Source organism: Cervus canadensis, chromosome 7 (genome assembly GCF_019320065.1).
Source record: "Cervus canadensis isolate Bull #8, Minnesota chromosome 7, ASM1932006v1, whole genome shotgun sequence".
NCBI classification, from domain to species: Eukaryota; Metazoa; Chordata; class Mammalia; order Artiodactyla; family Cervidae; genus Cervus; species Cervus canadensis.
In genome coordinates, this window is record NC_057392.1 from 47,755,746 (window position 1) to 47,779,918 (window position 24,173).

The 24,173-nt window shown below is 37.1% G+C and overlaps 1 protein-coding gene across 3 annotated transcripts in view; it reads left to right on the forward strand.

The window, feature by feature from the left end:
* Positions 1-24,173, forward strand: part of SENP5 (SUMO specific peptidase 5) — a 48,017-nt gene that overhangs the window by 12,797 nt on the left and 11,047 nt on the right. For 2 of the 3 annotated variants that reach the window (XM_043473273.1, XM_043473274.1), the window contains exons 2-6: positions 3,979-5,519; positions 12,877-12,982; positions 13,130-13,268; positions 13,522-13,569; positions 17,701-17,778. In XM_043473273.1, coding sequence (XP_043329208.1) covers positions 4,010-5,519; positions 12,877-12,982; positions 13,130-13,268; positions 13,522-13,569; positions 17,701-17,778 — 1,881 coding nt within the window. In that variant the 5' untranslated portion in view covers positions 3,979-4,009. The remainder of the gene's footprint in view (positions 1-3,978; positions 5,520-12,876; positions 12,983-13,129; positions 13,269-13,521; positions 13,570-17,700; positions 17,779-24,173) is intronic. The other variant, XM_043473275.1, reaches the window with a different exon arrangement.

The window sequence follows — 24,173 nt, forward strand, 5'->3', positions numbered from 1 at the left end:
ACATTTAAAAATCCTTATTTTTGAATTGTTTCCTTATGTCTTTTTTCCATTTTTTCATCAGCCTTTATTGTTCAATTTTAAATATTAGTAATATTTATAATATAGGTAATATAACTTATATAAATAATGTAAGTAATATTAGCCCCATTTTAAGCTAAGCCTAAGCCTTTTGTTGTTTTTCATCCTTCCTTTTAAAAATGTAACATACTCTTTTTTCCCCAGTGGCTGCAATATTTTCTTCCTTAAGGGTAGTACTGGGTTTTTTTTTTCCTCTCTTTTTTTAAAAAAAAATAATGTGGTGAAGTATACATAGCATAAAATTTACCATTTTAATCATTTTTAGATATATGGTTCAGTGGCATTAAATATGCTCACATTGTTGTGCAACCATCACCGCCATCCATCCTCAGACCCATCTTCATTTTCCTAAACTGAAATTCTTTTCATTAAACAATAACTTCCCTTCTCTCCCCTCCTCATTTTTAAAAAAATAATATTTATTTACTTGGTTGCACTGGTTCTTCATTGCTGCGAGTGGGCTTTCTCTAGTTGTGGTAAGCAAGAGCTACTCTTCGTTATGGTGTGCTGGCTTCTCATTATATGGCTTCTTTTGCTGGGGAGAATGGGCTCTAGGCCCTTGGGCCTCAGTAGTTATGGCTCATGGGCTCTAGGGCGCGGACTCAGCTGTTGTGGCACAGCTGCTTGGTTGGTCCAGGGCATAAGGAATCTTTCCGGACGAGGGATTGAACCCCTATCCGCTGCATTGGCAGGCAGATTCCTATCCACTGTACCACCAGGGAAGTAAGTCCTCCTTGGTTTTTTTAAGTTAGCTTTTCTAAATATGCTTTAAGTTTTATCTGTTTGTTTTGGTCTACTTTTTATCCCTAGAAGTCTGGTGATTCTTAGTTATGCTGTCATTGAACCACTAAGAAGTTACTTGGAAATTCTGAGCTTGTGGTGGGACTTGTCAGCTATAGGGTACACTGCGAGCCATGCTGGGCCATTTTGTGGGGGGATATTTGTATTTATGTATTCTCTTGTGTATTAATCAAATTCTCCAAAGAATAATCTTCCAATCTCTTGCTTGGATGGATAAGATAGCATGCTAGGGTTTAGGGAGATGAGTGGGAAAGTGTTGAGGGGCTTAGGATCAATATGTAATTCCTATAATTCCATTTTCCTGCTGTTCCTGGGATCCCCTTGTCTGCACAACTTCCTTTCTGAAGGAGAAACTTCCAGTCTTGGGTAGGGGAAGGATTTGAGGTCTCACTGTTTCTTAAACTTGGAGGTTATTATTTGGGCCTGTGTCCTTGTGGCATCCCCTAATATCAGTATACCGTTGGTCTTTTCTCTTTGAGTGATCTATCGCTGCCCCACCCCTCGCTCACTCCCAGAATTGATCTCCTCTTTGAGGGTACACACCTTTCTGGGAACTCAATGGGGAAAGAGATTCAGAAGGAATTCACTATGTAAAACTATCCTCATGGATAATGAAGATGTGGTACATATATTAAATGGAATATTACTCAGCCATTAAAAAGAATGAAATAAGGCCATTTGCAGCAACATGGATGGCCCTAGAGAGTGTCATACTGAATGAAGTAAGTCAGACAGAAAAGAAGAAATATCGTATGACATCCCTTATATGTGGAATCTTAAAAGAAGTGATACAAATGAACTCACAAAACAGAAAGCTACTCACAGACTTAGAAAAGGAACTTACGGTTGCCCGGTGTGGGTGGAGGGATAGTTAGGAACTTTGGAAAGGTCATGTACACACTTCTATTAAAATGGATAACCAATAAAGACCTGTTGTATAGCACATGGGACTCTGCTCAATGTTATGTGCCAGCCTTGATGGGAGGGACGTTTGGGAGAGAATGGATACATGTACATGTATGGCTGAGTCCCTTAGCTATTCATCTGAAACTATCACAGCTTGTTAATTGGCTGTGTGTGTGCGCATTAGTCTCTCAGTCGTATCCCCCAATACAAAGTGTTTTTGGTGTTAAATAAAAAGTCATGAGCAGAAGAACAAAACAAACAACTAAGTTATCCTCTTGTTTGTGCCCCTGCTCTCAGTTGTATATGATGCACCTGAGTGTTCTGGTTCATTCCTCTGAGAAAGTGAAACTGATCATCTGCCATGGTAGGGGAAGGGATCTTGGAGTCTAACTGCTGCTTATTCAGACTTTCAGCTGGTCCTTCTTTCTTCTGCTCTCCTCATTCCCTGACCTTCATGGCTATTGTTGTTCTGCTTCCTGAGCCTTTCTGAGGTCCTGTAACTTGCTACTTGGCTTCCTCTACTTCTGGCTTAGATTTCAGCTCTTTTGGCCTGCTCTGTCTGTTATTAGTCATTCATCTGCTTTTTTCTTTCAACAGTTTTATTGCTCTTGCCTCCTTTTTTGTTGTCATTGAGGGTTTTGGCCTTTTTTAAAACTCCATTTCTGTCATCTTAATGAGATTTGTAGAGAACAGAGGTAAGCATGTGTTCAGTCCTCCTTTTTTCCTTTTCCTCCAGAGAAAACTAATGCACGGAAAGGTAATACAGCTTTTCCTAGTAAGCTCCTATTAATAGTAGCTGAGATTAGGATACTGGTTTTTCACTTCTTCTGTTAGACCTGCAATGGCTGGTGCCTTTCTTTCTAGGTTAAAGAACCTTCAGTAGTGTTCAGTTCAGTCCAGTTGCTCAGTCGTGTCTGACTCTTTGCGACCCCATGAATCGCAGCACGCCAGGCCTCCCTGTCCATCACCAACTCCCGGAGTTTACTCAAACTCATGTCCATCGAGTCGGTGATGCCATCCAGCCACTTCATCCTCTGTTGTCCCCTTCTTCTCCCGCCCCCAATCCCTCCCAGCATCAGGGTCTTTTCCAATGAGTCAACTCTTCGCATGAGGTGGCCAAAGTATTGGAGTTTCAGCTTCAGCATCAGTCCTTCCGATGAACACCCAGGACTGATCTCCTTTAGGATGGACTGGTTGGATCTCCTTGCAGTCCAAGGGACTCTCAAGAGTCTTCTCCAGCACCACAGTTCAAAAGCATCAATTTTTTGGCACTCAGCTTTCTTCACAGTCCAACTGTGAAGTCCAGCAGTCCAACTCTCACATCCATACATGACCACAGCTTTGACCAGACGGACCTTTGTTGGCAAAGTAATGTCTCTGGTTTTTAATATGCTATCTAGTGGTGTTAGATCTTATTAAATCTGAGGGGAAATTATGTTTGATTTTGACCATCATTTTCATCTACCCTTTCTTGTAAGTGTGTTTCTAAAGTTCATACACAGATACATATACCTGTGTTGGTTCTTTTTGCTTATATTCACTTGACTGCGAGAACCATAACTGGATGAGAGCACATGATAGGGTCCTGTCTTTGCATAGTCATTCAGAAAGTCTTTGACTGACAAAGAGGAGGCTGGTCTCCCTTTTGAGGCACTGACTGCATGCATTTATTGACTGTCTGCCTGTGGCTGACAGTTTACAGAGTAAAAGTCCCTGCCTTGCCTCCCCTTTGTATTTCCTTCCTTACAAAATTTGTTGTATGGAACAAATTGTTTTGATAGAGACTCAGTTTTAAATGGTGTCTGGTTGCATCTCCCTTCTCCATCCTTCATTTTACAAATGAGAACACAGAATTCAGGTGACTTGCTTAAAGTCACTTAGCTAATGAGAGACAAAGCTAAATCTTACAAATTCTCTCCTGACTCCCTGCCCTTTCTGCTTCATCAGAAACTGGCTGCATGTTGGGAAACGATTATTGAAACTTGTTTCTATCAGAGGCAGACACAGTAAATGGGGTTATGTTGGAGCAGTTAGTCATGTCATTGTGGGAAAAGCCTTGATCAGGTAGGATTTCATTATATCTTATGTTGAGTGTCATATGCTTTTTTTCAATTTTCTAAAGTTTGCTGTGAATATATCATAATGACCTTATTTTTAGGGTAGAAGTAAAAATTTTCTTTCTCTTCTTTACAGCTGCATACAGATCTCATTATGCATCAGAAAAATGAAAAAACAGAGGAAAATTCTATGGAGGAAAGGAATCCACTTGGCCTTTTCTGAGAAATGGAATACTGGGTTTGGAGGCTTTAAGAAGTTCTACTTTCACCAACACTTGTGCATTCTGAAAGCCAAGCTGGGAAGGCCAGTTACTTGGAGCAGGCATTTGAGGCATTTCCAGTGCAGAAAGAAGGCCCTTCAAATCCAGAAAACGTGGATCCAAGATGAACCACTTTTTGCAAAGACAAAAGGCAATGTGGCTGTCCAGAATCTTTGTACTTTCTCCTCTAAAGTGAAAAGAAAGGACACCAAGCACTTCATTTCCTCCTCAAGGACCTTCCTGAAACCCCAGGCAGAGAAGTTGGTGTCATCAGCAAAGAACTCTGATCATGAATATTCTGGAGAGAAAAGTCTCTTGAAGGCAGCTGTTGACTTACCAGTGAATAGTGTTTTAGGTCAGGCCAATGGTCACAGACCTAGGACGGAGCCACAAGCTTGTGATTTTCCTATGAAGTTCAATGGGGAGAGCCAGAATCCAGGTGAGAGTGACAGAATTGTGGTCACCTTAAGCAACCATAAGAGAAAGCGCTTTTGTTATGGCTGCTACCCAGGGCTGGAGCACCACAGGAACGGGGGACCCTTGATTCCAAAAAAATTTCAACTTAACCAACATAGAAGAATAAAAGTATCTCCTCATATGATGTATGAGAAATTATCCATGATTAGATTTCGGTACAGGATTCTCAGATCCCAGCACTTCAGAACAAAAAGCAAAGTTTGCAAGCTAAAAAAAGCCCGGCAAAGCTGGGTGCAGGTCACTGGGGACCATCAAGAGACCCTGAGGGAGAACGGTGAGGGTGGCAGTTGCAGCCCATTCCCTTCCCCGGAGCCTAAAGACCCTTCTTGTCCACATCAACCATACTTTCCAGATATGGACAGTGATGCTGTGGTGAAGGGAAAGAACTCTCATGTGCCTGAGGGCCACACTAAAGGAAGCCCTCTCTTGGACAAGGAGCTTAGTTTAGATGAAGCATTCCCTGACCAACAGAATGGCAGTGCTACATACACCTGGGACCAGTCACCCTGTTCCTCTCCTAAATGGGAGTATACAGAGCTGATTCATGACATCCCCTTACCAGAACATCATTCTAGTAACATGTTCATCTTGGAAACTGAGAGAGAAGTTATGGCTCTGGGTCAGGAAAATCGGACAAGTACTGTCAGTGATGACAGAGTAAAACTGTCAGTGTCCGGGGCAGATCAGTCTGTGAGGAGTGTAGATGGGCCTGTGTCCGAAGAGACTGTTCAGAATGAGAGCTCGTGCCAGATGGATGAGGATGGCTCTTTCAAACAGAATATTCTTAGTTCTAAGTTGCTGGACCACCCTTACTGTAAAAGTCCACTGGAGGCTCCTCTGATGTGCAGTGGACTCAAACTAGAAAATCAAGTGGGAGGTGGGAAGAACAGTCAAAAAACCTCTCCAGTGGATGATGAACAACTGTCAATCTGCCTTTCTGGTATGCACTCTTCCTTTATTTTCCCCCAGTCTCCAGCCCACACCTGCTGTATGTTATCTTTTCTAGGAGTCCTTTCTTTTTTCCTTCCACAAGTTTCCCTTTAAGCAATTAGACATTTTTCTTTTATATTATTATATAGATGTTCCATAGTTTTGATTTGATTTTTGATCGACGACACTTATGTTGCTTCTAGTTGTTCCCTTCTATAAACAGTGGTACAATGAAATTACTTCTTTGTACTTATATGATTGTTTCTGTAAGTTAAATTCCTAGTAGTAGAAATAATGGTGAAAGAATACTTACACTTAAAACTTTAAGAGAATTGTTAAATTATCCATTCACAATTAAACCAGTTTGCACTTGTGAAATTTTGCCAGTCTCATAGATCACATGAGAAATGTTTTAATTTGCCTTTTTAAGTTGAAAATTTGAACGTATTTTTCTATAGTTGCTTGCCATTTTTTGCTTGTATATAATTTTATTTTGACTATTTTCCTATTGGATTGTTTATATTTTGTTTAGTATATGACAAGCTCCTGTGTACCAGTGCTGGCTCTAAGAATGTGGAAACAAACAGGATACACTGATTCTTACCCTCATAGTCTTTAGTATCATTATAATTTTAAAGGTTTTAAATTAAATTTTTGTAAAAGCCCTCAGTACCCTGACTTTGTATATAATATTTTTGTCTAACAGAAAATTTCAACTCTTACATGGTAAAATGTGTCTGTCTTTGCTTTATGGCTCAAGTTTTTACATCATGCTCTAATGTCTTCCTGTCAAAATCTACCCCATGAAGTTGTTTGGTATAAACACTTCTGGCAGACAGCATGGCAGTATCAGTCTTTGACCCATTCTCCTTTTTGCCATTTAGCTAAGATATGGAAGAGTACAAATATATTTGTAGAGGGACATTACTTATAGTATTGTCTTAGTAGTACAACACTGGAGATAACTACAACAAATGTTGCTATGGACTTACAATTTATGGCATGTCCAGGCAGTATACCATGAAGCTGTTAAAGAATAAATTTGATCTCTATCTTGATACTGACCATTGTCTATATAAAATGAAAGAAGCAAGTAGCAGAACAGGAGGCCATTTGTTAAAAAATACATTTGCACATATGAATGCATGTATATATGTATGCACATGCATTTGTATAGGATGTGACTGGTTGATTTAGTCGCCAAGTCATGTCTGACTCTTACACCTCCATGTATTGTAGCCCGCTAGGCTCCTCTGTCCATGGAATTCTCCAGGCAAGAATACTGGAGTGGGTTGCCTTTTCCTTCTCCAATAGGACATGACACATATATTAAATTGTTATAAGTGGCTTTTTTGGGGAATTAGGAGAGTTACTTCTTGGTGGTTTAAACAATTCTGAACACTTTGTTTTTTCCACCAGTTATATGTGCATGCTCGCTCATGTCTGACTGTTTGCAACCCCATGGACTGTAGCCTGCCAGGCTCCTCATCCATTGAATTTTTCACTCAGGAATAATGAAGTGGGTTGCCATTTCCTCCCCCAAGGGATATTGCCAACCCAGGGATTGAACCCGCATCTCTTGCATCTCCTGAACCACAGGCAGATTCTTTACCACTAGTGCCACCTGGGAAGTCCAGTATGTATAAAAAACGTTTTCCCACAAAATGACAGTCCTAGAAAAATATTTAAAAATTTTTTTCCTGTTGTTTATGCTGTCCTAGAATGAAGACAAATTTTCCTGCTGTGAGGTTAGCAGAACCATGATTTCTAAACCTAAACAGGTTAGCATTTACCTACAAATACCAATTAAATATATCAAGAACTTCCAGATGTTCAAACTGGATTGAGAAAAGGCAGAGGAATCAGAGATCAAATTGCCAACATCTGCTGGATCATAGAAAAAGCAAGAGAATTCCAGAAATACATATACTTCTGCTTCATTGACTACGATAAAACACTGTGTGGATCACAACAAACTGTGGAAAATTCTTAAAGAGATAGGAATACCAGACCATCCTACCTGCCTCCTGAGAAACCTGTATGCAGGTCAAAAAGCAACAGTAAGAACCGGACATGGAACAATGGACTGGTTCCATATTAGGAAAGGACTGCATCAAGGCTGTACTGTCACCCTGCTTATTTAAATTAGAGAGCAGAGTACATCATGAAAACTGCTGGGCTGGATGAAGCACAAGCCCGAATCAAGATTGCTGGGAGAAATATCAATAACCTCAGATATGCAGATGACACCACCCTTATGGCAGAAAACTAAGAGGAACTAAAGAGCCTCTTGATTAAGGTGAAAGAGGAGAGTGAAAAAGCTGGCTTAAAACTCAGTATTCAAAAGACAAAGATCATGGCATCTGGTCCCATCACTTCATGGCAGATAGATGGGGAAATAATGGGAACAGTGACAGACTTTATTTTTTTGGGCTCCAAAAGCACTGCAGATGGTGACTGCAGCCATAAAATTAAAAGAAGCTTTATCCTTGGAAGAAAGGCTATGACAAACCTAGGTGGTGTATTAAAAAACAGAGACATTACTTTGCCAAAAATGGTCCATCTGGTCAAAGCTATGGTTTTTCCAGTAGTCATGTATGGATGTGAGAGTTGGACCATAAAGAAGGCTGAGCACCAAAGAATTGATGCATTTGAACTGTGGTGTTGGAGAAGGCTCTTAAGACTCCCTTGGACTTCAAGGAGATCTAACTAGTCAATCCTAAAGGAAGTCAGTCCTGAATATTCATTGGAAGGACTGATGCCGAAGCTGAAACTCCAATACTTTGGCCACCTGATGCAAAGAGCCGACTCATTAGAAAAGACTTTGATGCTGGGAAGGATTGAAGGCAGGAGGAGAAGGGGATGACAGAAGATGAGATGTTTGGATGGCATCACCAACTTGATGGACATGAGTTTGAGCAAGCTTCAGGAGTTGGTGAAGGGCAGGGAAGCCTGGTGTACTGCAGTCCATGGGGTTGCAAAGAATTGGACATGACTGAGTGACTGAACAACAACCAATTAACTTACAAATACAGATGGAGCACTTCTAAAAAAAAGCTGATAAACTGAATGTATCCTAGGCTTAAACTGTAGCATAACATGAAGATATAGGAGTTTTTACAGTTTTATAGTTTTTACACATTTAGTGACCTATAATTATTTTAATGGGCTAAAGGAGAAAAATCATGGCATCTCAGCAAGTACTGAAAGCTTGTTGTTTAGTCGTTGTGTCCAACTCTTCGCAACCCCATAGACTATAGCCCATTAGGCTTCTCTGTCCATGGGATTGCCTAGGCAAGAATACCGGAGTGGGCTGTCATTTCCTTCTCCAGAGGATCTTCACAACCAGATCAAATCTGCATCTCCTGCATTGGCAGGCATATTCTTTACCATTGAGCCACCAAGGAAGCCCAATCTAACAATAATAAGACATTTTAAAGCATGATAGAAAACTCAGAAGCAGTAAAAAAAAAAGTATACCAGTTTGATTCCATAAACATTAAAATCTGATAAATATAGATAAGAAAATTCATAAGTGAAAATATGAAAAGTTTAGGTACACATGTCCTTTGACCCAGAAATGTGAATTTTAGCAACTGTGTTCTAAGGAAACACTAGAATGAGGATATATTGAGGGCTTTAATTGTAACATTGTTTAGACAGCTAAAAAGTAACAAATGGTTGTCAGAGAATTGGTTAAAATATGGCAAATCAATTTAATGGACTACTAGATTGTTTTGAATTGACTTAGGAAAAAAATTCATGTGTTGAATGTAAAAAAGCAGCTTCAAGAAGAATGAATATAGTTTGCTACTTATATTTTTAAGACATACATGTTCAGAAGGGCATAAAAATTCTAAAGGAATTATGAGGTGGCTGCCACATTTTAAAATGTTTACAGTCATATACTAGAAAAAATACTCAGCCTTTTCTCATTTCAAGTTTATAAAAATATTCAATTCTATTTTCTAGACTATTGTGTTATTTTTACATGTAGCTGTTTAGAAAAAATGGATTCCTACTGCATTCTTTACACCAAAATGAATTTCAGCTGTGAATCAAAGATTTAGCTTGTATTTCTAATGCTGTTTGTTAATTCATCTTTTCCGCATGATTATGGAATGCTGCCTGCCATTTGGATTCCTTTCTGGATGGTTTCTCTGTTTCTGTGATAGCACTCTTCTGCTTCAGTCACTTGCACTTGGTTTTATAATTCAATGGGACTAGGCCCTCCTACTCCTCTTTTCTCTTGCCCCTCTTCACTACTCTCCTTTAATCTTTTTCAGAAATTTCTAAGAATTTCTCACATGTTTGTCCCAAGATACATTTGGATTTGTTTTTTCAGTTAACCCAACAAACAGTGGCTTTTGATTGGTATTACATTAGTAGACTAATTTAGGGAAAATTGCATTCATTTTAATATGGAGCTTTCCTGTTTAAAAATCAAAGAATTACTCCATTTACTGACCTATGTCTCTTACTAGAATTTGGTAGTGTTTTTCACACTCCTTAAATTTATTCATATATAGATTGTACCTCTCTTATTTTTGTTGAGACCTTTCTGATGTGTGTATTGTATTTTGTTGGAGAACCAAGTGTTGGCATTTATTATATACCTAACATAATGAACTCCTTTCCACTTTCAAGTGATCCAAGTGACCCATGTCAGTTATTTAAAAAAACTAACACAGTTTAACATCATCAGTAACTTAACTTCTAAAAAACAACTCCGTTTCTGGTTTTCATATAATTACCTGTTGTACTTACAAGGTGGAATATAATTTGAACTCTGGTTTTTCATTGTTTTGTTTTTTGCGAATACTGTATTGCTTGTTTCTTGGTCATACTAAAATTTTAGTACTTTTGGAGTGAAAGAAATTGTATGTTCCAAATGCGTTTTCCTTTTTTAGCTCATTGGTTAGATGAAAACAAGTGGGTAAATAATGGATGTAACTCTTGTTTTATTATTATTATTATTTTTTGGCTACACCCTGCAACATGTGAGGTTTTAGTTCCCCAACCAGAGATTGAACCCTGCCCCTTGCAGTGGAAGCTGAGTCTCCTAACTGCTGGACTGCCAGGAAACTCCCTCTCATTTTAAGAAGTCTGTTTTCTGGGTTAGCCTTGACCCATGGGTATTAAAAGGGAAAAATAAAATGAACTATCTTGTTTTTGTAGAGAACAACAGGTCATAGATACTTCCTGCCTTGGAGGTGGCACACCATACAAGTTAATGGCACAGTTTCTGTCATCATATAACCTACATCAGAATCTTGAGTTCTGCCATATCCTAGTTAAGGGTCTTGGGGGAAGTTATTTAACCTCCCTAAGCCTCTTGTCTCCATTTTAAAAGTAGGGATGCTATCTAATGCATAGGATAGTTATAAGGATGAAATGAGATATTCTAGTGCTTGGCTTTTAAGTGTTTTTTGACTGTTTATATTTCTCGTGCTAGTGAGATAATGGTGTGCATCAGCGAGTCATCGTTATTAGGGCTCTCCTGGAAGAACCAGTGAGGGTCTTCCTAGTGCATTACGAATCCATGTTGAGCATCTGAAAGGAAAAACAAAAAATATGGATAAAAGAAAACATAACTTAAAATCCCCGAAACACTGTCATCCAGAAATGACATTGTTAATGAGGACACCTCTTGTTACAAGTTTGGGATTGGGTCCATACTCGTTTGTTAGAGGAGATTGCTTTCTTACTTGAAGAGTCTCAATTAAGGTTGTTGGGCCTAAAGTTTAATTTTTTGTTACTAGGGGCAATATTTTTGTATAAAATTTGTTCCTTAAATGCAGTTTCTCAAATATTGGGAATTTTTATCTTCTGTTTGTGTCCATTCTCCCATGTAGAGACAAGATTGTACTTACACAACTATAAGATACAGTAAACACTGTAGGCAAACTTACCAGGCTTCCCTAGTAGCTCAGTTGGTAAAGAATCTGCCTGCAAAGCGGGAGACCTGGGTTTGATCCCATTTAATCCCTGGGTTGGGAAGATCCCCTGGAGGAGGGGATGGCAACCCATTCCAGTATTTTTCCTAGAGAACCCCCATGGACAGAGAAGCTGGGCAGGCTGCAGTCCATGGGGTTGCAAACAGTCGGATACGACTGAGCATGCACATAGCTTATATGTATGGTGCCTGCTAGATCTTACTGGCAAACGTAAGGCTGAATGAATTCCTAGTTTAGAAGCCCCGAATTTTCATTTCCTCCTCTGACTAAACTGGAACACGGAACTCCCTTTCTCTTCTGTGTGGCTAAATCCTAGACCAGAACCAGACATAGGCAAGCAACTCTTCTTACTATACTCTTGTCTTATCTTTCAAATTGGGAGCCTCTGATGGGAGAGTAAAAGGAGGAAAGTAAGTTTTCCACACCTTTGTCTTCTCCTCCCCCATACAAAACACTCCCTGCCTAGAACAGACTTTGTTGTGATCATTCCTGTCCATTTTATATTGATGCTTAACAGAGGCCCTTCATGAAGTCAGAAAGAGGACTGGGTAAAATAAGTGACTAACAGTCCTCATTTTTTCTATCTAAACACAGTGGACTTAACTGTCAGACTGATGGTTAGCAGACTGTTGCTCTTCCCCACTCAGCATCAATGAATAGCCTAAGTCATATCTGCTCTTCCGTGAGCCTCTAAACCTTCCCTCAGCTTCTTTGAAGTTACTTAGAAATAATATCCTCGTTTTATTTCCTAGGATATTTTTAGGTATATTTCTTCAGTGGATCCTCTTGGAAGCTATTAAAATGCATATACATGTTACTTAAATTGATGTAAAGACTAGCCTGTATTCTGGCCAAGAAGTCATCCTTTAATTCTGTTTCCTCTTTTAAAACGTGCATCACCAGCTATTATCCAGTAAAGCTCACCTCATAGGGTTATGCAGTATCATAAGTATAATAACTATCAAATTGTATGATATTAAAAATGCCTTGGAATTTGTCCTCTGTTGAGATGTGAAAGTTCATACCTTTATCAAATAGTAAATACAAGTGAAGGTGATCTCAACAATTCTAATTGTGATTTTTAAAAAGATAATTTCTTCAGTTACCAAATACGATAGACACATTTAACCAGGTGATTAAACCCTTTAGATTTTACCTTTAGGAGATAGGATTCTTCTCCAAGGTTAAACTACTGAAAAATGTCAATCTTTAATTTCAGCTAGCTATTCTCTTTCTAGCAATCCAGTGTGAAATGATACCTTATCTTTTAAAAGATTTCTTTTTAGCATAATACATTTAGTAATGTAATTTAAACATATGTTATATGTTGGGTATAGGTTAAGTATTGGGACAATGACTTTGCTGAAGGCGGCCTTTTCCACCTTAACTTTTCTCTCTCCTTTATTTAAGGATTCCTAGACGAGGTTATGAAGAAGTATGGCAGTTTGGTCCCACTCAGTGAAAAAGACGTCCTTGGAAGATTAAAAGATGTCTTTAATGAAGACTTTTCTAATAGGTTTGTCAATGATGCTTAAGTTAAGCCCTTGAAAAGAAAATTATTGGCTTATAGGACTTTTCTCTTGATTAAAAAAAAAAACAAACCCTGATACTTAACAATAAACTGAGTTAAACTGTTGTTTTACTTTCAAAATATTTGTTTCAGAAAACCGTTTATCAATAGGGAAATAACAAACTATCGGGCCAGACATCAAAAATGCAACTTCCGCATCTTCTACAATAAGCACATGCTGGATATGGATGATCTAGCAACCCTGGATGGTCAGAATTGGCTGAATGACCAGGTGAGTGTATTGTATATTCTTACCATGGAAAGTTGCAGAGGATGTTGGACAATGAAATGTAAAATGCAACCTCTGGGTTGGCCTCACAGTTATCTTTTGGAGTCAAGTATTCTTCATTCCTTACTGAAGTGACTGCTCACTCACCCAGTATTAGAAAGGTTTGATTACTATTAGCAGTAGCTATGTTGTTCTTTCTGAGTGAATGTTCTGAATTGTATGTAGGGTTAATGGGTATTATATTGACTCTTTATAGGTCATAAATATGTATGGTGAGCTGATAATGGATGCAGTCCCAGACAAAGTAAGTGAAAACTTTTTCTACAGGAGAGAGGGTCCTGTGTATAAAAGAAAGCAGCTTTTTCTTTTTTAAAAATTTTTATGTAATTATTTCATATTTCTTAGATTTTTAAAAAGATATTTGTCTTGATCATGTGCTAGAATTGGCATAAGTTCTATAAAATCATGTGAACAAAAAAAAAAAAAAAAAGAACAACAACAACAAAAAAAATCATGTGAACATAAAGTCATGCCAGTGTTTTCCTGCTTATTTATTTCAGAGTGGGTGTGTTTTTGATATCTTGGGGAGGCTTTTTTTTCTTTTTTACATGTGCAAAAAGGACTGTTTGCTTTAAGCTTTGAAATTTAATTTAAAGAATTTTTTTAACTTAATGTCTTATTCTCTTTAAAAATGTAGTAAAGTATATCCGTCTTCACTTTTTCTTGGATTAATCTTTGATACTCAGTTTAAATACAAACTAACCCCCATTAAACTCTAAAATTCCCTCAAGAGCTTAGTTACATATCAAAAAGCTATTTTTTTAATTTCATATATTGTTTCTGAATACTGATTGCCTGATTGGTAGCCATTAATTTCAACAAGCAAAACCTTTCCAATAAAGCAAAACCTTTTTAAGTCCTTTATAAAGTACTTTCATAAGTCTAATAATTTAAACAGGTAAATATAAGGAATCTCAGATTCCAACACTTTATTAATATAGACAAAATGTCATAACTTTCCACCTAAAATAAAAAATTGATTAAACATTCTCAATTGGAATCATGAAATTAATCTGTCAGATTCTCTATTTTGTCAAATTCTATTATTAAAGTGTAAATCTAAACATACAGATGATTTTTAACATAAAAGTATTCATTTCAAAACTATAATTTCCCTTTATTACCACTACATTTAATTCTAAACCTTCACAGTATAAAAAAGACACAACTGAAAGTGGTTCTCAAAGTATGGTCGCCAAACCAGCAGCATCAGCATCAGGTGGGAATTTACTAGAAACGCAAATTTTTTAAGAAAGTAGGGAAAACCACTAGACCATTCAGGTATGACCTAAATCAAATCCCTTACGATTATACAGTGGAAGTAACAAAATAGATTCAAAGGATTAGATCTGATAGAGTGCCTGAAGAACTATGGAGAGAGGTTCATGACATGTACAGGAGGCAGTGATCAAGACCATCCTTAAGAAAAAGGAAAGCAAAAAGGCAAAATGGCTGTCTGAGGCGGCCTTACAAATAGCTGAAAAAAGAAGAGAAGCTAAAGGCAAAGGAGAAGAAGAAAGATATACCCATTTGAATGCAGAGTTCCAAAGAGTTGAATGCAGAGTTCCAATTCTCTCTCCGAAGAGAGTTCTTATCTCTCTTCCAAGGAGAGATAAGAAAACCTTCCTCAGAGATCAGTGCAAAGAAATAGTGGGAAAAAATAGAATGGGAAAAACTAGAGATCTCCTCAAGAAAATTAGAGATACCAAGGGAACATTTCATGCAAAGATGGGGACAATAAAGGACAAAAATGGTATGGACCTAACAGAAGCAGAAGATATTAAGAAGAGGTGGCAAGAATACACAGAAGAACTATACAAAAAAGATCTTCACGACCTAGATAACCATGATGGTATGATCACTCACCTTGAGCCAGACATCCTGGAATGTGAAGTCAGGTGGGCCTTAGGAAGCATCACTATAACAAAGCTAGTGGAGGTGATGGAATTCCAGCTGAACTTCAATTTCAAATCCTGACAGATGATGCTGTGAAAGTGCTGCACTCAATATGTCAGCAGATTTGGAAAACTCAGCAGTGGCCACAGGACTGGAAAGGTCAGATTTCATTCCAATCCCCAAAAAAGGCAATGCCAGAGAATGTTCAAACTACCACACAATTGCACTCATCTCACATGCTAGCAAAATAATGCCCCAATATTCAATAGTACGTGAACTTCCAGACATTCAAGCTGGATTTAGAAAAGGCAGAAGAACCAGAGATCAAATTGCCAACATCCTCTGGATGATCGAAAAACAAAAGAATTCTAGAAAAACATCTATTTCTGCTTTATTGACTATGCCAGAGCCTTTGACTGTGTGGATCACCACAAACTATGGAAAATTCTTAAAGGGATGGGAATACCAGACCACCTTACCTGCCTCCTGAGAAATCTATATGCAGGTCAAGAAGCATCAGTTAGAACCAGACATGGAACAACAGACTGGTTCCAAATCGGGAAAGGAGTACGTCAAGGCTGTATATTGTCACCCTGCTTATTTAAATTACAGAGCAGAGTACATAATGCAAAATGCTGGGCTGGATGAAGGACAAGCTAGAATCAAGATTGCTGGAAGAAATATCAATAACCTCAGATATGCAGATGACACCACCCTTATGGCAGAAAGTGAAGAAGAACTAAAGAGCCTCTTGATGAAAGTGAAAGAGGAGTGAAAAAGTTGACTTAAAGCTTAACATTCAAAAAAGGAAGATCATGGCATCCAGTCCCATCACTTCATGGCAAATAGGTGGGGAAACAATGGAAACAGTGACAGACTTTATTTTTGGGGGGCTCCAACATCACTGCAGATGATGACTGCAGCCATAAAATTAAAAGATGCTTGCTCCTTGGAAGAAAAGCTATGACCAACCTAGATAGCATATTAAAAAGCAGAGACATTACTTTGCCGACAAAGGTCCGTCTAGTCAAAGCTGTGGTTTTTCCAGTAGTCATATATGGATGTGAGAGTTGGATTGTAAAGAAAGCTGAGTGCCGAAGAATTGATGCTTTTGAACTGTGGTGTTGGAGAAGATTCTTGAGAGTCCCTTGGACTTCAAGGAGATCAAACCAGTCCATCATAAAGGAAATGAGTGCTGAATATTCATTGGAAGGACTGCTGCTGAAGCTGAAACTCCAGTGCTTTGGCCACCTGATGCAAAGAACTGACTCCTTGGAAAAGACCCTGATGCTGGGAAAGATTGAAGGCAGGGGACAACAGAGGATGAGATGTTGGATGGTATCACCGACTCGATGGACATGAGTTTAAGCAAGCTCCAGGAGCTGGCGATGGACAGGGAAGCCTGGCATGCTGCAGTCCCTGGGGTTGCAAAGAGTCGGACACAACAGAGTGACTAAACTAACTGAAAGTGGTTCTCAAAGTATGGTCCCCAAACTAGCAGCATCAGCATCATGTGAGAATTTACTAGAAACGCAAATTTTTGGATCCATCCAAAATTTCTGGTAAGTCTGAAACTGAAGAGTGGGTCCTAGCAATCTGTTTTAATAAGCACTTCAGATTCTGATGCACTCAAACGTTGGGCAGTCTCTGCCTAGAGATGGCTACTATAAGCATTTTAATGGATATCTAAAGCTCCATGGTTCTCAAAACAAATGTGCATCAGAATCCTCAGATACCAGATTGCTGAGCCCACTTTCATAGTTTCTGCTTTATTAAGTCTGGAGTGTGGCCTGAGAATTTATATTTTAACACGTTCCCAGGTGATACTTACACTGCTGGTCTGATGGCCACATCCTGAGAACCTTAGCACTAAAGGGAGCAGTTTTATCACCTCAAGTGAGTCAAAGTTACTGAGTAAATGCTTGAAGACCATAGTATGTTTACTCTCTCTGGTGAGCTGATACTCATTTATAAGCCAGAATTTTGAAAAGGCCAAGGATGCAGAACATGATGCGCCATATGACTAGAGTAATTTTTTCAGTGTTAACAGTGACCTTCTTATAGTTACTATAGGAGTCTCCAAATCCACATTCCTCAGATGGGATTAGTTTTGTACTTCCCCATCCCTTGAGTTCAAGCTGTTACCTTATTCTTTCATAGCCTTTTTCAACTTTATCACGTGATTTGATGAGATTTATCAGATTGTTTCTTTACTTGATTGGATTCAGGTCATCTGTTTACTGCCCCAGTCCAGTTCTGATAATAGATCACATCTGTAAGGTCATTCTAATGAAAATTTGAAATAGTCTTCTGTGAATTACTCTAATGTATGTTTTGGTCATTATTTTTAAGAAAAAAATTTTCCTCATTTTTTGGTCTGTCTTACATTCAGGGATTTTTAAATTTCCCTTTTGTTGTGAATTTAAGTCCTGACACAGCTTAATATAATCTTGAGTGCTTGTATTTGATGTCTTTCTAGGTTCACTTCTTCAACAGCTTTTTTCATAGACAGCTGGTTACCAAAGGGTATAATGGAGTAAAAAGATGGACTAAAAAGGTATTTGCTTTATTTCTTTTTTATTCTAAATTTGAAATGCAGATGAAGCTATCTTTACTGCCAATATGATATATAGTAGAAACAGGCCCATTAACTTAAAGTTGCTTTTTGTTACTTCTTTTAAATCTTTTTGTTTGAAAGACAAGACACTTGTAAAATTTTTGAATCTATCCAGTTGATTGGAATCTGCTATAACAGAAAGCACTGGATTGGAAGTTAAAGGTTCTGACACTGTTATTAGCTGGCTGTGCAACTTAGATAAGATGGTTAATTTGGGCTTCAGATTGGTTATTTATAAAAACAAAATGATAAAGCAATCCCTAAGGTTCTTTCCAACCTTAATTTCTCTGTATTCATTGACTATGTCAGAAACATTATTTTAAAAGCCTATTTATGTTCTATTTTTGATATTAAGTCTTATGAAAGTGTGGGTGTAAATTATTTTTGCAAAGTACAAACAGCTGCTAGGTAGGTTTTTTGTGCAAGGCATCATCAGTAGTGCCAAGATAAACTAAATTGAAGAGTGCACATCTGGGGAAATAATGAACTCAGGATTTAGACCTGGGTTCACATCCTGGTTCAGCCACTTAACTAGTTGTAAGACCTTAGGCAAATTACTTAATTCCCTTAAGCTTCAGTTTTATCATCTAAAAAATGGGAATGCCAGTTATATTTATCTTGTGAGAATTAAATGAGAATGCATGTAAATCACTAAACATGATAAACATACGTTAAGTAGTCATCATTTTTATATTATGCTGGTAGAAGCATGGGAGAAGAAAGAATAGCCGGAATGCAGAGACCCAAGAAGAGAGTGGCATGAAGAGAATCTGATTCAGAGATGCAGGGCCTTGTGGTCTACATTTTAAATTTTATCCTGAATGTGTAAGAATCTATTGAAGGGTTTTAGGTGACGACATCCAATTTGTATTTTGCTCTAGTGGCACTGAAGATGGATGAATGTGGGAGCAAAGTTGATGTGAGTAGGCCACTGCAGATTAACTGTACTTTAAATTACAATACTAGAAGAGATGGGAGTTGTACACAAATACGAGTGTGACCTAGGAAGTAAATTAACAGGACTTGGTGATGAGTAGGTTATGCGGAATGAAGAAGAAGAACTGTGAAAGATGACTTCCAAGCATGTAACTCGTGCCACTAGATGGGCTGTGGTGGTGTTTATATTAGAAAAATTGAGGACAGCTAATTAGTAGGGGATTGGTCAAATGAAAAATATACATCCAAGACTTCCTTGGTGATCCAGTGGCTAAGACTCTGGGCTCCCAATGCAGGGTCCTGGGTTTGATCCTTGTCAGGGAACTAGAGCCATCCCACATGCTGCAACAGAGATTGCGAGTGCCACAGTTAAGACATGGTGCAGCCAAATAAATAAATAAAAGTAAATATATATATAAATAAATATATGTATATACATCCATATAATAGGATGCTGCTTAACCAGGAGAAGTTACATAGCTGAGGAAAGATGATCATATGTAATATGGAGTAGAGAAAGGTTAGACAGGTATATCTTGAAGGTATTGTTGGTTTGGTTCTAGACCACGGCAATAAAGTGAATATTGCAAAAAAGTGAGTCACCAGATTTTTTGTTTTCCCAGGGCATATAAAAATTACATTTACACAATAGTCCCTTATGTTTGTGATAGTATTATGTAAAAAAAATTATGTGCATACCTTAATTAAAAATACCTTTTTGTTAAAAAAAAAAAAATTCTAACCATTCCCTGAGCCTGAGTGAGTTAGAGCAATAATATCAAAGATCACTGATCATGAATAACTATAATGAATATAATAATAATGAAAAATTTGAAATACTGTGAGAATTACCAGAATGTGGCAAAGAGACATGAAGTAAACAAATGTTGGAAAAATGGTGCCAATAGGCTTTATCTATGCAGGGTTGCCATAAATCTTTAATTTACAAAATATGCAGTATCTGCACAGTACAGTAAAACAAGGTATGTCTTGTAAATAGCATGGGAAAATTTCTGAATAAAGAATAACATGAAATTGAAGGAATAAAGCCAAGTATAATTCAGTGTCATTTCATTAAATAGAATAAATTGTTCTATCCTCTGGACGCTCTCAGATTGGATTTCATCAGAAAATCCAACTATATGCGTGTATAAGAAACAAACATAAAATAATATGAAAAAGCTTGAAAATAAAGTGACAGGTACTAGGCAAATGCAAACCAAAAGAAAGAAGTGGCAGTGGCAAGCAAAAAGGAGGAACAGTAGTATTAATAGCAAATGAGGTAGAATTTAGTGTGAAAAGTACACTGTGATAAAATTTTAGTATATAGGAGACATAACAGTGATTACAAAAGCAAGGAGACTTTGGTAAATAGTGATATTGAGAGACCTCTTTCATAGTTGGACAAATCTAGCAGATAAAAAATAAGACCATATATAAAAAATACAACCAGTGTTTTTGGCTTAATAGATTTATACTAGATCTTTATATCCCTCAAAAAAGAGAATATACATTTATTCTTATATCCAAGAAACATTTATAAAAATTGATCATGTACTTGGCCATAATTATTACATATACTATTCCTTAACCACAGTTCAATCAAATTAAAAATAAATAATAAAAGGTGTCTAAAAAAATCTTTAAAATTTTCACACATATACATATTACTTGATATAAACCTTGGGTCTAAAAGAAAATAGATTATATACAAATGATCTAGTAAAGGACAGAAAAGGGAACACAATCTTAGCAGCTGCTATGGAATAAAATGAAATCTCTTTTGAGAAAAAAATAATAGTCATAAATGCCATTATTATTAAAGAAAAAAGGAAAAATAGAAGAATTAAGTACTTACTAAGTTTGATTACATTAAGAAAAATTATGGAACAACCAAGAATTTGGAATGCAACAAATAGTGAAACAATGAAAGTACAAAGAAAATCCACAGAAGAATTTTAAAAAATTAATCTCAAAGCAGCAGAATCCATTCTGTGTACAACTTAAAACTCTGATGATACAAAAGAAAAATGAATTAATTCAACTATATAAAAAGGTAAACAGTAAACTGGGAAAAATTTGATATTTATGTGAAACATTTGATATCAAATGTATGTATCAAATATCAAAGAAATATTTTTTAAATATATAAATGCTTCTACACATCAATAAGAAAACAACCTCACCAACTCAATAGAAAAATGAGTGAATGATAAGAATAAAAAGCATTATAAAGAAGTCCTTGAGTTCTAGATATAAGTCTTATGTCAAATCTATATTTTTTATTGTTTTGTCTCAGTCAGTCTCTAACTTTTCTCATTTCTTTAACATGCATTTTGATGAATAGAGATTTTTATTTTGATGAAATCTAATTTACCATATTCTTTTCTTTTATAGTTTTGCTTTCTGTATCCAGTTTAAGAAATATTTGCCTCATATATTTTCTTCTAACAGCTTTATAGTTTTAGGTTTTACATTTACATCTCTGGTGCATCTCAGTTTTTGTGTAATCATAAGGTTGCGATCAAGGTTTTTTTTTCCCCTCCATATACATCGAGTTGTTTCAGTGGCATTTCCTGAAAAGACTTCTCTTTCCCACTTTAATTGCTTTGGCATCTTTGTAGAAAGTTAACTGACCATATATGTGTGGGTCTATTTCTGGACTTAATGTTCTTTTGCACTGATCTCTTTGTTCTTATGTAATACCACACTGTCTTGATCACTGTCTTTATAGTTTGTCTTTAATCAGTGTTAAGTGGCCAGGTTTAGCCTTCTTTTTCAGATAGCTTTGGCAATTCTAGGTCCTTTTGCATTCTCATCAAAATTTCAGAATCAGTTTGTCAATCCCTACTTTTAAAAAAACTTGCTGGGTTATGATTGGGATTGTGTTTAATCTGTATGTTCATTTGGAGGGAATGGAGACCTTAACAGTATTGTCTCTCAGTCTATGAACATGGTATATTTTCCATTTATTTGGATCTTTAATTTTTTTCAGCAATATTTTTACAATCTTAGTGTACAGATCTTGCACCTAAATGTATCCATAGGTATTTCATGTTTCTGAAACTGCTATAAACAATTTTTTTAATTATTATTTTTAAAATTTTATTTATTTATTTTTTTCATTTATTTTTATTAGTCGGAGGCTAATTACTTTGCAGTATTGTAGTGGTTTTTGCCATACATTGACATGAATCAGCCATGGATTTACATGTGTTCCCCATCCTGATCTTCCCTCCCACCTCCCTCCCCATCCCATCCCTCTGGGTCATCCCAGCGCACCAGCCCTGAGCACTTGTCTCATGCATCCAACCTGGACTGGTGATCTGTTTCACACTTGATAATGTACATGTTTCGATGCTATTCTCTCAGATCATCCCACCCTTGCCTTCTCCCATAGAGTCCAAAAGTCTGTTCTATACATCTGTGTCTCTTTTTCTGTCTTGCATATAGGGTTATTGTTACCATCTTTCTAAATTCCATATATATGCGTTAGTATACTGTGTTGGTGTTTATCTTTCTGGCTTACTTCACTCTGTATAATGGCCTCCAGTTTTATCCATATCATTAGAACTGATTCAAATGTATTCTTTTTAATGGCTGAGTAATATTCCATTGTGTATATGTTCCATAGCTTCTTATCCATTCGTCTGCTGATGGGTATCTAGGTTGCTTCCATGTCCTGGCTATTATAAACAGTGCTGCGATGAACATTGGGGTGCATGTGCCTCTTTCAGTTCTGGTTTCCTCGGTGTGTATGCCCAGGAGTGGGATTGCTGGGTCATATGGCAGTTCTGTTTCCAGTTCTGTTTTAAGGAATCTCCACACTGTTCTCCATAGTGGCTGTACTAGTTTTCATTTCCACCAACAGTGTAAGAGGGTTCCCTTTTCTCCACACCCTCTCCAGCATTTATTGCTGGTAGACTTTTGGATAGCAGCCATTCTGACTGGCATGTAATGATACCTCATTGTGGTTTTGATTTGCATTTCTCTGATAATGAGTGATGTTGAGCATCTTTTCATGTGTTTGTTAGCCACCTGTATGTTTTCTTTGGAGAAATGTCTGTTTAGTTCTTTGGGCCATTTTTTGATTGGGTCATTTATTTTTCTGGAATTGAGCTTGCAGGGGTTGCTTGTATATTTTTGAAATTAATCCTTTGTCTGTTGCTTCATTTGCTATTATTTTCTCCCATTCTGAAGGCTGTCTTTTCACCTTATAGTTTCCTTTGTTGTGCAAAAGCTTTTAAGTTTAATTAGGCCCCATTTGTTTATTTTTGCTTTTATTTCCAATATTCTGGGAGGTGGGTTATAGAGGATCTTGCTGTGATTTATGTCAGAGAGTGTTTTGCCTATGTTCTCCTCTAGGAGTTTTATAGTTTCTGGTCTTACATTTAGATCTTTAATCCATTTTGAGTTTATTTTTGTGTCAGAATTTTTAAAATGTTATCTTGCAATTATTTGCAGTTAGTATAGAGAAATACAGTTGATTTCTCTATATTGACTTGTATCCTGTGACTTGTCAAACTCACTGATTCTAGGAGATTTTTATAGATTCTAGGAGATTTTCATAAACGATCATGTCGACAGGTAGTGACTGTTTTATTTCTTCCTTTCCAAACTGTATGCCATCTTTTTCTTGCTTGATTGCACTGGCTAGGACTTCTAGTGCATTGTTGAATAAAAGTAATGAGGGAAGACACCTTTGCCTTGTTCTTAATCTTAGGAGGAAAGAATTCTAGTAGGACTTCTAGTACATTGTTGAATAAAAGTAATGAGGGAAGACACCTTTGCCTTGTTCTTAATCTTAGGAGGAAAGAATTCAGTTTTTCACTGCTATTTATGATGTCATTTGTAGTTTTTTTTATAGATACTCTTTATCAAGTTAAGGAAGATATCTCCTATTTGTAGTTTGCTGAGAGCTTTTAATCATAGATAGATGTTAAGTTTTATCAAATGCTTTCCCTGTATCTAAGGGATGGTGCTATGTTTTTTCATCTTTATCCCATTAATGGGATTCAGACTGAAGGAGCAGCACCTAATCTTGAGACATGTCAGTCTTAGAGCCACATGATGGTTCTTGAAGCTTCAGCTTGGTCATGACATAAATTCACTTCTCTTTACCATGCATAGGTTAAAGCAAATCATGTGACCTGGGTCTCCTGCACTGTAGGCAGATTCTTTACCATTTGAGCCTCCCTCTTATAGGGAGGACAACAAATAATTGATATCAGTAATATAACTGACCACACATGTCATTCTTAATTGTATGTAATAGGTTGTGTGTGTGTGTGTGTGTGTGTGTGAAAATTAATACATTAAAGAAGAAAAAGATCTGGAAAGATATAAACAAGTGTATCTTTTTATCTGTACTTTGTAATTTTTATTTTAAAATTGCTTTA